The sequence below is a fragment of the Glycine soja genome, chromosome 6 (assembly GCF_004193775.1).
Source record: "Glycine soja cultivar W05 chromosome 6, ASM419377v2, whole genome shotgun sequence".
Lineage (NCBI taxonomy): Eukaryota > Viridiplantae > Streptophyta > Magnoliopsida > Fabales > Fabaceae > Glycine > Glycine soja.
Genome location: NC_041007.1, coordinates 36302563 through 36319788, shown reverse-complemented (window position 1 = coordinate 36319788; position 17226 = coordinate 36302563). Strand labels below are relative to the sequence as shown.

The 17226-nt window shown below is 36.3% G+C and overlaps 2 protein-coding genes across 4 annotated transcripts; both read left to right on the top strand.

Moving 5' to 3' along the window:
* Positions 1-615: 615 nt before the first annotated feature.
* On the top strand, positions 616-7436 carry LOC114416860 (UDP-N-acetylglucosamine transferase subunit ALG13 homolog). 3 transcript variants are annotated; one of them, XM_028381901.1, is made up of 4 exons: positions 616-777; positions 2590-2838; positions 3275-3371; positions 7021-7436. In XM_028381901.1, the coding sequence occupies exons 2-4, from the start codon at positions 2659-2661 to the stop codon at positions 7275-7277; spliced, it is 534 nt and encodes a 177-aa protein (XP_028237702.1). In that variant the 5' UTR covers positions 616-777; positions 2590-2658; the 3' UTR covers positions 7278-7436. The 3 variants fall into 3 exon arrangements, with proteins under 3 accessions (XP_028237702.1, XP_028237699.1, XP_028237700.1); XM_028381898.1 differs by having other exon boundaries at positions 2585-2838; XM_028381899.1 differs by lacking the exon at positions 616-777 and adding an exon at positions 793-984 and having other exon boundaries at positions 2585-2838.
* Positions 7437-10913: 3477 nt separating this feature from the next.
* On the top strand, positions 10914-12186 carry LOC114416167. Its single transcript, XM_028381037.1, has 3 exons — positions 10914-11105; positions 11398-11730; positions 12100-12186. Exons 1-3 carry the CDS (start codon positions 10914-10916, stop codon positions 12184-12186), a joined length of 612 nt encoding a protein of 203 aa, XP_028236838.1.
* The last annotated feature ends 5040 nt before the right edge of the window (positions 12187-17226 follow it).

The window sequence follows — 17226 nt, the reverse complement described above, 5'->3', positions numbered from 1 at the left end:
GCGGAAAGTAATAACATTCGTTACTACTTTTATTTTTTAAAAACTTCTTTTAATTAAAGTCATAAATTTTTTTATGATTTCTATTTATTTTTAAAAATAATTATGACTTTTAAGTGGTAAAGTTTTTTTAGAAGTTGTAAATAAATATATGACTTCAATTTTTTTTTACTTTAATTATTTTTAAAAAAATTATAAATAATTTTTTAATTCAAGTATTTAATAAATAGTTTTTTTACTTTTTTTAGTTTTATTTAGTAGTTTGTATGTAATTTTTATATTATTTTATTTAACATTTTGTATATTCTTAAATATTTTTTATTTAATATAAAATATTAAATAAAATAAAAAAAAGTAAAAATATATTTATTTATTAAATAAATAAATTTACAAAATTATTTTCAATTTAAAAAAAAAATAACATAAAACAAAAAATAATAAAAGTCATATTTATTTACGACTTTAAAAAAACTTAAAGGCTTTGAAGTAAAAAAAAAAAAAAAAACTTTACAAACTTAAAGTTGTAAATTAAAAAAAAAACAAAAAGATTTACTACTTCAATTAAAAAAAAAATCATAGCATTGATAATTTTTTTTAAAAAAAATACCCCCAGTAAATTGGGCTGCACCAGTTAACTGAAACATTGAGCATTTCGAAATCCCCATAGCTTCACCGCCAATTTGGGAGCCGCTATAGATCGGCTTCACACACGGCGGCGCTCCGATTCTCCGACACACTGTCGCTCACCGCTTCACTCTCTCACAAATTGACCGAATCATCGTGAGTTTTATTTTGTAATTTTTATTTGTTACATCAAAGTCATCTCTGTTATGCTGATTTGGTCATCCTTCTCCGCCCCAACCCTCTCCTCCCTCTCCCTTTTTTCTTCCACCACCCACCTCCCCTCTCCGCGCGCCCCTCCGCCCCGGCGAATATGGGGAGGAAATGGACCTAAGAGGGTGCAGCTCCTCTGTTCCTTCGAAGACGGTGACACTCCCTCTCCTGATCTGTTCTTTTTTTTGTTTTGTTTTTTTTTTTCGGTTTTAATCGTTCATGATTTGAGATCTGTGTTGGTGTTGGTGTTGGTGTTGGTGTTGTTGTGTATCTGGTTGTTCTCCTTCTCCTCAAAGCTCCATTTTTTTCCGTTGCTAGCAGTTGCTTCCTGCTGGGATGTTGTGGAGAGAGAGTAAAAAATCAATTTTTTTTCTTAAATTGTTGCAGATCTTGGGAGTTCTTGTAGAAGAACTGGATCTTCACGTGGAGATCCAACAAAATATTTTAATAATGGATCCTAGCAAGATCAGATCTTGAGGTTAAGATCTACTTGCAAGAAAAGAGAAACTCTTAGAAAAGAGAAGCTATATAGCAGTAAATTTCTGACCATTAATGGTAACTTGTGATAGAAGCTTGTGGATAGAAAGACCATAAGTACCACAGAAGCATGTTTGAATCTGATAACATGAATCTAATTGAAAAGTTCATTGTTAATGTTAACTTGTAAATTGAAAAGACCATAAGTTTGTCAACTGCCTAACTAAACCCTCTTCTTTTATCCTGGCTGAGGTTTGGCAAAGAAAGAATGAAATTGGCAGAGCTCAAAACCATTTACTTGTTCTGAACAAAAGCACTTTACTCAAGTAGAAAAAAAGATATTTAAATTTTAATGACAGTAGTGAATGGCAAAACTAGAGATATAGGATGCAACAAGGGGAGTTTGATTCTATAATCATGCATAAGCCATCTCAACTTTAATTACAATGTAACCCATCAAAGGGATAGCTGCAACAAAATTTGTATCTAGTTGTGGTTATTATTTGTGAGCTGTAAAAAGATTATAAAACTTTGGTTGTTTAATTATGTTTTGAACTAATTTTTTATGAAATCTTGTTTGTTATTGTTTAACCTTGTGTGATGGTAATGGCTTTCAATTTGGAGTAAGGACTCCTTATATTAGCTTGTGTTGAATAGTTTGAAATTCTCTTAGATATGAAATTTATGTAACGGTTCAACCAATGACTCGTTAGTTTCACCAGTAACTCAACGTCCTGACCGAGTCAATGACTGGTTCAAGTTTTGTTTTTGGTTTAGGATCAAATGTATCTTTTACACTAGGCAACTTTGTTTGAGGCGGGAAGCCAGGAACCTCCCCAACACAAGAAAAAACTCTCCCTAGTTGGGTTTTGCATATATAAAATTTGAACTTGAGACCTTACTCAAATATTTACCACCTAAATTAATTGCTTAATACTTTGCTTTGGGGAACCATAATTTTTTTAATAATGTATATTTTTTAATTAGTTTAATTAGATAAACAGAAAAGGAAGACATTATTTGAACCTGGAACAAGGTTAACTCATTGCTTAATGTTTATCAGATCACAAGGCAATTTAGAAAAAAAAATCAACAAGACCTAGGCCCAGTTTACCCAACCCAGTGGGCTACTGCACCTACAAAAAAAGAAAATCCATTTCCTTTTTCTAACTCCATGGTCACACACAATGACCAGAAGGGTAGTGTCTCAGTTTTCACTCGATAGATTTTGTTCATTGATATGCTCAGCTTAATGATGAAATCAATTCTCTTGAAGGCTAGTTGCTGTCTCTGGTGTCACTACAAGGGAGGGAAGACTATAATTGAATTGAATCGAGTGGGTGTTGCTAAATGGGGAACGATGAAGGCAATGATAAGAAAAAGAGAGTGGTTTTTGTGACTGTAGGGACAACCTGTTTCGATGCTCTTGTGAGAGCTGTGGATTCCAACAATGTTAAACAAGCCTTGTTTGCAAAAGGCTACACCCACCTTCTCATCCAAATGGGTCGTGGATCCTATCTTCCTACTAAGGTACTTTCCCCTCTCTGATTTATTTCCCTTTGTTTTCTAATTTGATGCCACTTTCTTTGGTTGTGAGTTTTCATTTGTAATAATTATTAAATAAATTATAAAATCAATTTATGTTGACATGGGCATGTGAAATTCTCACTTCAACATTTACTGAACTAGCTTTCCAAGCTCACTTGAAAGAAAGGTTTACTTTGCATTGATCATCAGATAAATATGTATGTATCTGTGTAACAAACTCAATAACAACTTAACAACCCGTTGAAACAAACTAACGATGATTAACTGTACATGCACCTCAGTTTAACGGACTGCAGAAATGGAGGGAGATAACAATTTGGAGAGTTTATTATTCTCTTTTTCCTTACCATATACTTCTCCTTTTATTGAGTCTTTTCATTCATATTACTAACTTCTTTTTCTTTTTTTTGAATCGTAGTCTGAAGGAGATGGTTCTTTGGCTGTAGACTACTTCACTTTTTCATCCAGTATTGCAGATCATCTCAGATCAGCTTCTCTTGTCATTAGCCATGCAGGTATGCTTGTTACAACTTGTCTAATGCGTACATATTTTGTATTCTGCTCTCCCATCCATGTGGATTTATTAGCCGTCAGGATGAATCATTTCGTGTCAATGGTGTTTGGTTAATATTTGAGAACCTTTCTTCCTTTGAAACAAACTGATATACCAGTTCAGAATATAGGGATCAACAAAAGAAAATACGGAAATTTTATTGCATACCCTTGTCCGACTCTGGGCTAATGGGTATCCAGGGTCAAGAAGAGCGTGAATGATAATAATGGTGTCTTCCCCAGGAATTTGCAGTCCTTTTCTCATTAAACTACCAACTAACTGTTTTCCCTTCCACACTCTGCATCTATTTGTGGCTCACTAACTAGTAAACTACTCTAAAAACATCCTAACAGGGCGTAACTAATGAGGGTTGGATCACTTGATATCTTGGGCTTGTGTAGGGTAAGGTTCCTCAATTAGGAGCCTGTTTCTAACAATATTCCCACGAAAAAGATTCACCTTGTCCTTGAGATGAAGGGTTAGGTAAATGCTCAGGAGGTGTTGACCTCCAAGAATCCATACATTCATATAGTTCCAGCTATTTGATCAGCCGTGCCTTGATTTCATAAAACTCCCCATCTGAATCCCATTGTTGGAAGCATAATATGAATTATGATTGAAGCATTGGGTAAGTGCCCTGAACTATTGAAATAACATCCTATGGGATCCCACTGCTGCTGGAGTAACATTATTTCTCTGAATAAGCAGCCAAGTTCTTTTTGGCTTGATGCTGTTGTTCAGCCCTTTGACTCCCAAATAATCTTTACTGCAAACACTGTTTGAAACTGCATGAGTAAGACGGGCAGAACTTAGCATCTATCTGATAACCTTTACCTGTTGAGTTATGTATTAAGTCTTCCCAAATTCCTGTCCCACATCAAAGTGTATCCTTTAGTGACTATTCCCTATGAAATAATATCCTGCATCCATTAATAGCTGTACGTTTAATGAACAATAAAAATATAAAATTGAACGTCAAATGAAGAGCTATTTGGACCTTTAGCATACTTAGATAGGCTTCCCTGTAGTAATCAGAACACAGGTCAAAAGTATATAACTGAAATTAAGTGTCCAAGGGTAATGAAAATACTTGGAAAGTTCATAACTGAAGTTGAAAATCTTGGATTCTTAAACATGTTTTTTTTGTCAAACTAGTTGAAACCAGTGTAGTTAACATTGCAAGGCTGCAGCGCTAGAATGCCGCCGCGTAGTGTCACGGGGTGGCCCCACTCCTCTCTTCTCCATTGCATCATAAGGATGACAAGGAAAAAATACATGGCGAAATTTATGCTAACTAGCTTTGTTTTAGTGTTTATATGGATCCATTACAGTTTGTGACTCAGATTTTATATTATAAACAGACAAGAAAGAAAATTTTATTGAATACCCTCCTCCGACATTGGATCAATGGGTATCCAGGGTCAAGAAGAGCAAGAATGATATAACAACAGTATCTTTTGCAAGAGTTTGAGTGCTCAGTCTCTCTAACCAAAACTGACAAGCTAACTGCCTTTATTTTCTCTGCCTCTATTCATAGCTGGATAACTAATAATCTACTTTAGACAGCATTCCTAACAAGGCCTAGGATAGAGAACCAATTGATAAGCTAATAAAATATAATAATGAACACAAATTACACAATATGGCAATACACTGGTTGTTGTAGAGACAGTGTCTCCTACAGAGAATATTCTCTATCTACAAATAATCACACTTTTCTAATTAGTAATTTCACACCCTTCTACCAGATACATACTCCTAATTATTTTTTCTGAAACATTGGCGTCATGTGATCTAGCCGACCTCACCTAGTGGTATAAGGCTTTTATTGTTGTAACTGCCATCATCCAGCTTCTAATTCAAAATTGCTAACACAAAATCTGTCATTTTCTATGACATATATATTCTTAATAATAACCAGTGTTATCAAATAGCGGCCATGGCGGCACCATGGCGGAAAAGCGTGGCAGAAATTTGAAAAAATGCCACCGAATAGCGGTGGCGTGGCGGGTTGGGTATGGCGGCGCCATGGCGGCTGCCACAGCCATGGCAGCCATGGCGGAATAGCGGGTTTTTTTTGGTTTTTTGCGCGGTAGGTGTTGGGCTGACCCGACCCAATCCTACCCGAAATGGAAGTGCAAAAGCACAGTGGGAGGACGCACAGCACAGAACACAGCAGCATGACCTGCACGCACCACCCCGCAACCAGCAGCGACCAGCGGCGACGACCCCGCACCCAGCAGCGACGACCCCGCACCCAGCAGCGACCAGCGGCGATGACCCCACACCCAGCAGCGACCAGCACCGATGACCCCGCTTCTGCAGGACCCCGCGAAGGCGACGCAATATGCATACGACCCCGCATCCTGCACCCGCACGAACAGCAAACGTCGACGGCGCAACTTCAGTGTGCATTTTTGTTTTTTTGTTTGTTTTTTTTTTTGCTGTTTGACACCCGTTTTTTATGTCTGCAGCTTTTTTTTCATTTTTCTATTTGACACCCTTTTTTTATTTTTGACACCCATTTTTATTTTATTTTTTTATTTGACACCACATTTTTTTTCTGTTCAGTCCTCTTTTAAATGGCACTTTGCACTTTGCATTATGTTTTTATCCTTTTCTTATTTTGAACACTTTAATGAGTTTATTTGGTGTTGGTACTTGGTTATTGTATGAACTCATGAAACTTTTTTAACTTGGTTATTTATAATTATATATATGTATATTTTTTTTTTTGTCCGCCATGACATCCGCCATTTTCTATTACGCCATCCGTCATATTTTTATGGCGGATTTTTGGCTTTCCACCATGAACCGTCATCCGCCATTAACAACATTGATAATAACTACCAACAGTCCATTATTAATGGATCCTTTCCTAACTCACTTGGATCTCAATTCTCATCATCCTAATTACTAGGGGCTGAGCCACTTCATTCCTTGGGCCCATTTGATGTGAGCCTCCCCAGTTTAGGTTCAAACACAAACTTGGATTAGAAAGCTATTGGTTCAATGTACTGGGTGCAATTGTGACACTGGTTTAAGGGAGCAAAGAATAACCTATATTCTTTTGCTTTATCATTCCTTCTTCTTTTCCCCACATAAAATGGAAATGGTTGCTGGGTATTACGGATAACACCAATGTTGTTAGTGGATGAGTTCCTCCTATTCATAATTGTGCTGCCCATACCTGCTGTACATTATTGAATATCGTTATTTCCTTCAATAGTTTCAAGCTTTATAAAGGATGTGACAAGTTTCAGAGTGACGGAAGTCAATTGGTTGTATCTTATTATCTTATTTAAAATGGATTTTGTGAGTTGATTTTGGCTGGGATTTTTATTCCATTACTTTCCAGGTAGAAAGCATTGTTATTCCATTTGCCACTATTTTTTAGAAATAATGATTTGAAAAGAAACACTTGAATTTGGTGCTGTACTGTGATTAAGCTGAGAGGACATTCACATAAAAGAGGACAACAATGACGAAACTTCAAGTAACCTTTGTTTCTGTTGTTATTATTGTTAGGGCTAGGGTTAGGTAACCTCTATTTTTGTTGTTATTGTTTGGGGCTATAGGTAACTAACTGTAAATATTCTGAATTTATGCAGGGTCGGGTAGCATATTTGAGACATTGCAGCTGGGCAAACCTTTAATTGTGGTTGTAAATGAAGATTTGATGGATAATCATCAAAGTGAGTTAGCAGAAGAACTTGCTGATAGAAAACATCTGTATTGTGCTAGTCCTCAAACACTCCATCAAACTATAGCAAATATGGATTTAAGTTCTCTCTTTCCTTACTCTCCAGGTGATGCTACACCAGTGGCCAAGCATATAAACAATCTCCTTGGTTTTCCTGATGATTGATCTAAAGCCTTTTTCTCCCCTCTATCTCTAGGGTTAAAAGTCTTTGTGAGGGATGATAATCATTTTATGTAATATTTGGATCCCCTAAATAGTCAGTCTTAAATGTTGAATTGAATATCATGTCGATGCAAGCAATATATATACAGGATTAAAAAAAAACGTTTTTGAGATTAAAAATTTCCTTAAAACCAGTTACGTCTACTCCACCACTGCCACCTCCACTTCTCTCTTCTCCGTTAATTCAAGAAATCAGCTTGCGAAAAGGAGCCAACACAAAGCCAATCATTTACAATCATTATTCCCAACTAAAGACTAACCTAAGTCATCTCCAGAATTTTGATATTTCCTGTGGAATTTGTATCATGTAAGGTGGAGGACTGACTGCGCCAACAAACAGAAGTGATAAACTCTGCAGACTCATCCACTTTCTTCCCAGAAAGAGGGTCCCAACTGTAGAATTTGATAGATAATGCTGGCATGGGAAAAGCCTTGTGGTATATGAACACATAATTAACATAGAACAATATCTTAATTAATATAATTCAAGAAAAAAGGCATGAGGTTTGGGTCTATTATTCTAAAACCACTATTTAGATACACGTATAAGGCTAGTGGTTCATACCATAACATAACAGTTATTCATAAACCTATCAATGGAATTACTGCACTATATTCCCACTTCTCCAGCTAATTCAAATATTTTAACAACTTTGTCTATAATAGTATCTATCAAAAAGGTATCCAAAGGCAATATTCTTCTAACGGCACATTTAGAATAATAAAATGAGAGGAACTCACCAACAATTATCAATGATAACTAATAAATCAACGAAAAAGGACAAATGAAATGCCTTGTTTGTCTGAGCTAGTAGTAATGTAACCACCAGTTCCAGACAATCCCACGAAGTTCTGCAACAAAAGGAAGATGCATCAGCGTATTAGCACAGAAATATAAACACTACAGATAAAAAAGTGTTGCTAGGTGCACCCAGCATTTTTACTGGTGCACCCAACAGTTGATGCAAAAATACATTTGTATCCCCGGCTTAATTTATATAAAAAAAAAAACGGTTCATCTCTCTCCCTCCCTCCCTCCCACGTTGGCCTTCTTCTTCCTCGTGATCCCTCACCATTTTTTCTTCTTCTTGCTGGCGTGAAGTGGTTTTGGTCCCCTTCCTCACCCGTGACCTCACCTCAGTCGCGTTCTTCTTCCTTTCGTTTTGTTTGCGTGAAGTGGTTGCTGGTTTCAAAAAAGCTTGACCCACCGTCGAGGTCCTCCGCGCCGCGTTCCCCCCGTGAGTGTCGTCTTCTTCATCCGCGTCGGGAGTCTGTGTTCTGCGATCGTGGTGCTCGTTAGTGTTGAGTAGGCCAGGCATTTTGAGGGTGGTGTTCTCCCTCCGCGTTGGCATTGTCGAGGTAAGTAGTTGTTCGTCTTCAATTGCCAGCATTGTCGGCATTGTTATTTAATCTGTAAATGTTTTATAGGTGATCCGTAAAAACTTGTTAGTAGAAGTGAAGATTACGGATCAACTTGATTCGTAAGATGGTTGATGAAACTTACGGATCAACTTGATCCGGAAGCAGCTTACGGATCAACTTGATCCGTAAGATGTTTGATGAAACTTACGGATCAACTTGATCCATAAGTTTCATCAACCATCTTACAGATCAAGTTTATCCGTAAGTTTCATCTTTAATTTTTAAAATTGGCAAATATTTAAAAATAGTGAGTTTTTTTGAAATTAGGATTTAGGGTTAGTTTATAATACTTTGAAATTTGGGGGATTATTTGTAGAATACAATAACATTTGAATTTGGTGTCTTTTTGTTCTGAAATTTGCAAGTTACTGATTAAGTTGGTGGATTGAGTTTCTTTCTCACAAGGTGTTTGTTTCAAGTCTGAATTGTATGTACTTTATATATTATAGAATTTTTTTTCAACATTGTGTATTACTTTGGTAGAAGATTAAATAATACCTATAATTTGGATTATTCTTATTAGATTGTTGTCACAATTTGGTTTGTCAATTTAGCAAGAGCATTGTTAACTATGAAGTTGTATATTATATTCTTGGAACCTGTTGGGGCTTTTTTGGTTTGAATTAAATTTTGCTATGGACACTACATTTTTGGTTTACTATGCACAGTATATTTACTTCACAACAATTTGGTCATCTTAGCCTAGTTCGAGTTGTAATTGAAGGCAATCTCTTGGTCTTAACCCTCCCAAATATCCAAGCCTTCTTCTTTTCTCCTTATGAAAAAAAAGGGGGGCTTATGTCTCTTGAGCAGCACAATTTTCTGAAAAAGAATTTTAGTCAAAGAGGCAAAACATTTTACCTTCTCTTGTGAGGAATGTGTGTCCCATAAAAAGAGCTTCTTAAACATGCTAAACCAACCCTTCTTAACCATTTAACAATATCACATGGACCAACTTCAGTTTCTGTGATTTGAGAAAATGCTCATAAGAATCCTCTCTTATATGGCAGATATTTTGGTGTTTAGTTATCTAATGGTCCCAGGTCAGCTTGAACAAGTAGATGGGTGAAAGCATAGATTTAAAAGCGTATACTAATTGTACAGTGTTAGACTGTTGGTCAATGTTTAGTAAAAGTTACTTTTTGTTTATTTTGACCATAGTAGTCACAATGGTGGATTAGACAACAGAAATAACATCTGATACAGAAAACAACAGGTGCATTGGACAATCCTTTAGGTCATGAAACTGTTATTTGTTGAAAAATACATATTTTTGTAATTTGATTTGCTTTCCTAGTTGAATATATTGCCTGTCATGGATCAACTTTGCTGAAAGCCATCATTGGAGTACATATTAAAATTTAAATAAGGACAATGCACAAGCTTATTGTGCCTCATTTTAAAATTCAAATTTAATTAGTAGAATCTAGTTGACAAGAATAAAGGTCTTGAGTCTTGACCACTTAGTGATGTAGATGTTTTAATATTATTTCCAAGATTAGTCTTATATCTTCTATTATTACCAATGTCTTTTGTAGTTGTTGTTGTCATTTAGAGTAAGTAGTGAAGTAACCTAATTGAGTAGCAAGTTAGGAAATTGGTTTTGATCCAAAGATTAAAGTTAGCTAACATGCAAGAATTTGTTAGACCTTTGTTTGGAAAGAAATTGTTTTCGGTCCAAAAATTGAATGAAGCACTTATATGAAGCTCGATTTGAGCCAAAATGTTTGAGGTTAAGTGTTCTTTGTCTATTTATATGTTAGCTTTTAAATCTAAACATTAGACTTGTCCTAAAAAGAAGGAACAATGTGCATACTTTATCATAGAAGTAACTTGTTATAGGCACAAATAGTTGTTACAAAGACCAAAACATGCACATGAATAAAAACTTTGGTTTTGAGATTAATTTTAACATTAATGCACACAAATGAAGATAATTAAAAAAATGATGAATGTGATGCAACATCCCAGTATTTTACATTCCCATCTTATGAAATCCTGACAACTTTTAAAATAAATAATTGAGTGAATGACAGCCCTACATTCAATTAAATCCTGACAACTTGCATGACTTTGAGTCAATGAAATTAGCATTCGACTAATGAAATTTGAGTGAACGAAATCAGTGATGGAATTTGCGGTACTCATTTGCAGATCATGGTTAGGACCAGAGGATTAGGTCGTGCCTTAGGTCACGTTACTGGCAGAGGTGTGGGCAGAGGAGATCGTGATGATTCCGATGATGCTCCGCAGCGTCAACGGCCTACCGCATCTGCACGGAGGCAACAAGTGCCTGTGACTGCAACGCACAATGAGCCAGTGCTCCCTATGCCAGATGTAGAGGCTGACGTATTTCCGGATGACCCGATGGCACCAACTGATGTAGAGGGCACTGGGTAGACATTCATGCAGACACAGGTGCACAAGCTGCTGAGGATGAGCATGAGGGATTTCTGGGTGGTCCGAGCAACCCATCCGTGCTGACCCAGTATGCGGATCACGTTGCTTGCAGCGTATGGACGGGAGAGGTATTTATAATATTTATTTTTAGTTACTTGTTAATTATACTTTATGATTGAAATTAGTTTTCCTTTAAATGATGATTTTAACGAATTTTGCGTTCCTTTATACTTCAATTCAGGAGCGTCCTGAGTTGAAGTTATCCTCTCACGGGAGGAAGGTCCATAGTTTGTCTGATTGCGTAGACACTGGCGATCAGGGACTTTTGTCCTCGTTTGTCGAGCGATGGCACTGGGAGACGTCCAGTTTCCATCTCCCTGTGGGAGAGGTGACAATCACGCTGGACGATGTCTCGTCGCTTTTGCATATGCCCGTGGTTGGCAACTTGCACGCCTTTCAGCCCTTGCACGTGGATGATGCGGTTCAGATGCTGGTGGACTTATTGATGGTCTCTGCAGAGGCTGCCAGGGCTGAGACAGGGCAGTGTCGTGGACCGTACGTACGCCTACAATGGGTATGTGATATCTACGAGCGCTGATGCCAGGCAGGTCATTGGACAGCTGCGGCTCGCGCATATCTTCTTCATCTTCTGGGTTGCACTCTGTTTGCTAACAAGAGTGCAACCAATGTTCATGTTGTGTATTTGGAGGCCTTTCATGACCTCGTCAGACCGGAAGGTATGCCCGGGGAGTAGCTGCGCTGGTGCATATATACGACCACCTGAACGATGCCTCTATGAGCAGCAACCGATAGCTTGACGGTTACATCACACTGTTGCAGGTAACAAACATATTTTTCATTCGTTGAGGTTAAACAATGTTTAACTTTAAATTTTGTTAGACTTTCATTATTAATGTTTATCATTTTGATGTTACCTTTGTAGTGCTGGATATACGAGCATTTTCTCTCAGTCGCGGAGTTCACTGCTGATCAGGACTACAACGAAAAAAGTGTTAACTCAACAAAATGATTGTCATACACATGCTCGATACAAATTATACAATGCAATGAAGAATTTGCCAGCGGTTGACTTCTAAGAGGAAAGAATGTCGTGCTTTGTTGTTTAGATAAGGATACAATGATTACGTTATACCTTGATGCAATGACATGTCCTATGTCCGTTATATCCATCCACTTATCCGTAGTCACCTGAATGAAACAAATATACACGTCAAACTTAATTTCAAAGTTAAGTCTTAAAAATCAAATACATAAATTACATACCTTGGTTAACCCATCAACAAGTAGTGACATCCTTAATTCCTTAAATCTCTCCGTGCCACCAAAGAGCTTGATATAGTCTTATGAAAATTTGGCAAGTTTTTTAAGCAAATGGTTGCGGACCACCGACCAAGAGTCTTGACCCATACCTAATAAACCGGCAACCGACCGATATCCACAGTTACCATCAGCTTTGACATAAACAATCTTATCAATGAAGTCATGCATAAATGGTTGAAACTGGTCCAACATGGGCATCATCGTTCTTCGATTCGGTTGCTCAAAGGAGGATGCAGTATGCCTCACCGATGAATTGCTATTTTGCATAGATTCAAAGGCATCTACATACTCCCAGTAAGATGGATCGCGCTTTGTTGACCTTGGGTTCCTGCTCATAGCTTTATTCGATGCCCCCTTTGTGTTAACTTTTGCTGGAGGATGACACATCGAATTCTGATCAGGGTATGCAATTTCCCAAAGCTTAGTCTTCAGAGTAAACTTGCCACAAACATCAAGTTCTTCGAATCTTTTGGATATTGTTTCCATTACTTCCTTGATGCTCACCTCGGGCTCAGATAACTCTTGATCTGAAAAACTTAGTCTCCTCCAGAACATATGGATTGAATCTAGTGGGATGCAACCACTATCATATTTGGATAGCTCATAAGCACAAGGAAGACCAAGCGTGGTTCTCACCATGCAACCACAACTTGAGGGATTCTTGCCAGCATAGTCAACACGCTCTAATTTAGCAGCAATCTGATTTAAAGCATACCTTGAAACCATTCCAAGAAGCCTCCTGTATAAGGTTTTTTTGAACACATGTCCAACGACATGTGTACTTGTTTCAAATGATGCTTTAATCTCCGTGTGCTGCAACGTAATCATGTTGTTCATGGCATCCCACACATTGCATAAGTCTCCAAGGCTATTTTGTAACAGTCTTTTTAAAGACGAGTGAATAGATTCAACCCTATATTTCAAATACACAAATAAAAGTAAACATATACAATAATACAATCCATCAATTCATCAACGTTAATAGAAATAGTTGAACAGTTTCATACCTGTTTGTTATTGTGTTTCCTAAGTGCATCACCTTATTAGTCCAGGCGGAAACAAATTTTTCCTTGTGTGGTATTATCCATGTTTCCTTGACATAGTCAACAAACATTGGCCAAGGTGCGCAAGCCATTTCGAACTTCTTCAGACATTCATCAAACTGTTGTTCTAAAGAACAATCAGTCAGACATCCCCAGCAATCCATGGCATAATCCCAAGCATTTTTTTGCGCAATTAGTGTTTTACATTAGGCCCTCACATTCTTGTTTATGTGAAAGCTGCACAACAAATTTGTACAGTCACGGAATACAGCCTTCACTGCATTCATCAATGTTTGGTCTCTGTCAGTGACAATAACTTCAGGGAGGGCATCACGCTTTTAAAAAAAAGGCCTCGGAAGCGTTGTAAAGCCTAGACCAAATTATTAACGCGTTCACCCTCCACATATGCAAAACCGACAGAGAATATCATCCCAGTCGGTGTCACCCCAACAAAATCGAGCAGTGGGAGTCTGTACCGGTTTTTTTTGTAGGTGTTGTCTATCAAAAACATCAAATTACATGCATTGACTAACTTCACTGCATCAAGGTGACACCAAAAGATATCACGAACCACGTCTTCATCATTTATTTTGTGCCAATGAATATACTGATCATGTTCCAAAAGCTTCATCAAATGTTGCATTTCAAGATCGCTTCCTCTTATGGAAGAACGGAATACACTTCTTGCATTGTATATCTGTTTAATGGTTGTACAACTATTGGCATTGTGTTCCTTCAAAGTTAGCAGAATGTTTCTTGGCTTCACCATGGACTTCGTCATATCAACAATAAGTGTTTTTTCAGCTTTAGTTAATCGCCCTGCATATGGATGTTCAACTTCACCATCCAGTCTTCTCCTCCAACCACTGGCTTGCAACAAAACTTGAAAGGACACCCACATTTCCTAGTCCCAGTGTATCTTCTGATAAATTCTTTTTTCCTACACCTATACTCGCCACTCCTTTCACAGCCAATCCACATAATTTAAGTTTTCTACTAGTATTCATTTTATTACATATGTGACAAACATTAACATTATAACCTGAGAAGTATTGAACACATGCGAACAATCAACATGTGGTTCATTCGCACCACATGCTTCTTCATTTTCATAATCCATATCCGCTTGTTCAGACATTATTTCATACATCCACTCATCTTCGTCCATCTAACCAACTCAAACAAAAAATGGTCATACAAATAAATTAATAATTTTAAAAAAATGGAAACTAAATTCAAAAAACATCAAATTTTAAAAATAGTTTCTCTTACGGATCAACTGGATCCATAAGTGACTTACGGATCAACTTGATCCGTAAGTAATCCATACGTTCGTGACATAACCACCACCTTCTGCGTACCTCGTTTGCCACTGCTGACCACCACAACGCACCTTCACCTTCACCGCACCTAACCGTTCACAACGAACCAACGAACCGGAGACAATGTCGCACGAAAACCACAAAAACAGAGAAAAACAGCGAACAAAAATGGCAGTTGTGTGAAGCGTAGGAAAAAAAAGGCTTTTATAATGAAGAAAAAAAAAGCTAGGGGCATTTTTGCCATTTATAAATTTTGTTGGGTGCCCCAGCAAAAATGCTAGGTGCACCTAGTAGCACTCCAGATAAAATTTGCTAATTAAATGCAAATGGCCCAAATTTTTAATATAGTAATAGTCTTATGGATTGCCTTAATGGCCCATGCAGGACTTGAACATATGACTTTCGCATCATTAGCACGATGCTCTAACTAACTGAGTTAATAGGTCGATTATGTTGTAAAATAATTAATGTTGCTATATATATAACTAAAATTTCTAATATATATTTAATACATATATAAGTTTACATAATAAAATTTGTAAACATTAATTTTGATCTAATAATGTATTTTTTTAAATATATAAATTTTAAATAATGTATAGGTTTACTAATGTATTTTTTATATATGTAAAAAAATACATTATTAGATTAAAATTAATTGTTACAAAATGTATTATGTAAACTTATATGTATATTAAATATACATTAGAAATTTTAGTGTTATATCTAGCGACATTAATTATTTTATAACGTAATTGGTTTATTAACTCAATTGGTTAAAGCATGAATCCATATGAGCTTTATGGAAGGGCAACGTTGGAATTGTCAAAAATTTATTGGGTGTAGAAGAAAAAGTATGGGTGCAAGAAGAAAATGCCTTACTTTCACTACATAGTTACCTTCTTGTAGGCCCACCAATTAATTTTGAATAGGGAATTGTTATTGGTCCCATTAAGATTGCTCTTGCTCCTACTAAAATACCTTTTTCCAAGGAACAGGGAATTATGATTTTTTAAGAAGAATGAAAAAAATAAGATAAAACGCATTTTTTGTTTTTTATTAATTGAACACTGCAACACTGCATTTATTAACCATTTATTGACTGAGATTGTTTTTTTCCTAAGACATATTGATTGAATTTCACTTTTTTCTAAGACGTACTTATTGAACACTCTTTTTTTCTAATATACATACCAAATGTATTAAATATAGACGAAATTTAAACCGTTTATATTACTAGTGCGATCTCAACCATTGGTTTGGTATGGGTCATGAGAAAATAGTAGATCCTTAATATAAACAACAATAGGGGTTTGATGTAACTCAACACCTACTTGATATTCACCATATCGCTTAAAACATGAAAAGTGTATTTGTTATTCTGTATTGGCATGACTTCATTAATTGAAGGGATATTGTTTGAATATCCTATTGGTCCTAAAGTCGTCACAATAAGTGAGGACATGTCACTTAATATCTTAAGAAAAACAATTATGGACGTCATTAGAGGCAAAATTTTACTTGATTTTTTTTACCACCAACCAGTTTACGTAGGTGATGGTTGTGTTATGTATAGAGCTTAAACATGACGATGACGTAAAAAATATTTTTTTTTTATCTTTTCAGAATTTAGTAGTAAATCTCCAATTGAGTTGAATGCAACTTTTGGTCAATCTCTAAATGAAATCCTTGCTCTGCTGTGCAAACCAAGGAATCAAGATTTGTTGATGAGGTCATTGCTTTGATGTGTGAAAAAAAAGTAAATCAACCACAATATAAGCAAAAGAGAATAAAATCTCGCCCAAGATGTTTTGGTCAGATAGGGATAAGACGAATAAAAGCCCCAATAGATGGTAATTGCTTCCTGTAACCCATATTTTGCTATCTGCACCTTGTTTTGAAATATCCCTAAATTGACCTTCCTTTATATATGGTCCTTTCAGCCTTGTTTCCATCAAATTGGAGCTTCTTCATCCATCACATGTACACCCATTAACATCTACATTGTACATTTGTCTTTGTACATCCATTAACCTCTAAATTTGAGGTTCTTCATAGTTTTTTTTAATCTAGTTATAATTTCAATTTGATGAATATGAAATAGATAAAAAAAAATAAGTTTTGGCCATACAGATTGGTAATTTTAGAATGACTTAAATAACATTTTAGTGCTTGCAAAAATAAGATGTTTTGATTTTGGTACCTAAACTTTAATATTTTTTATTTTAGTGGCTTGTATATTTTAATGTTTGATTTTACTACATGTCGTTAGCGATATTCCATTAACTAATGATGTGGCTAGCAGAGCACCACATTATCAAGTCTATGTCATTTAAAAATTGCTGACTCAACAACCAAGTCATC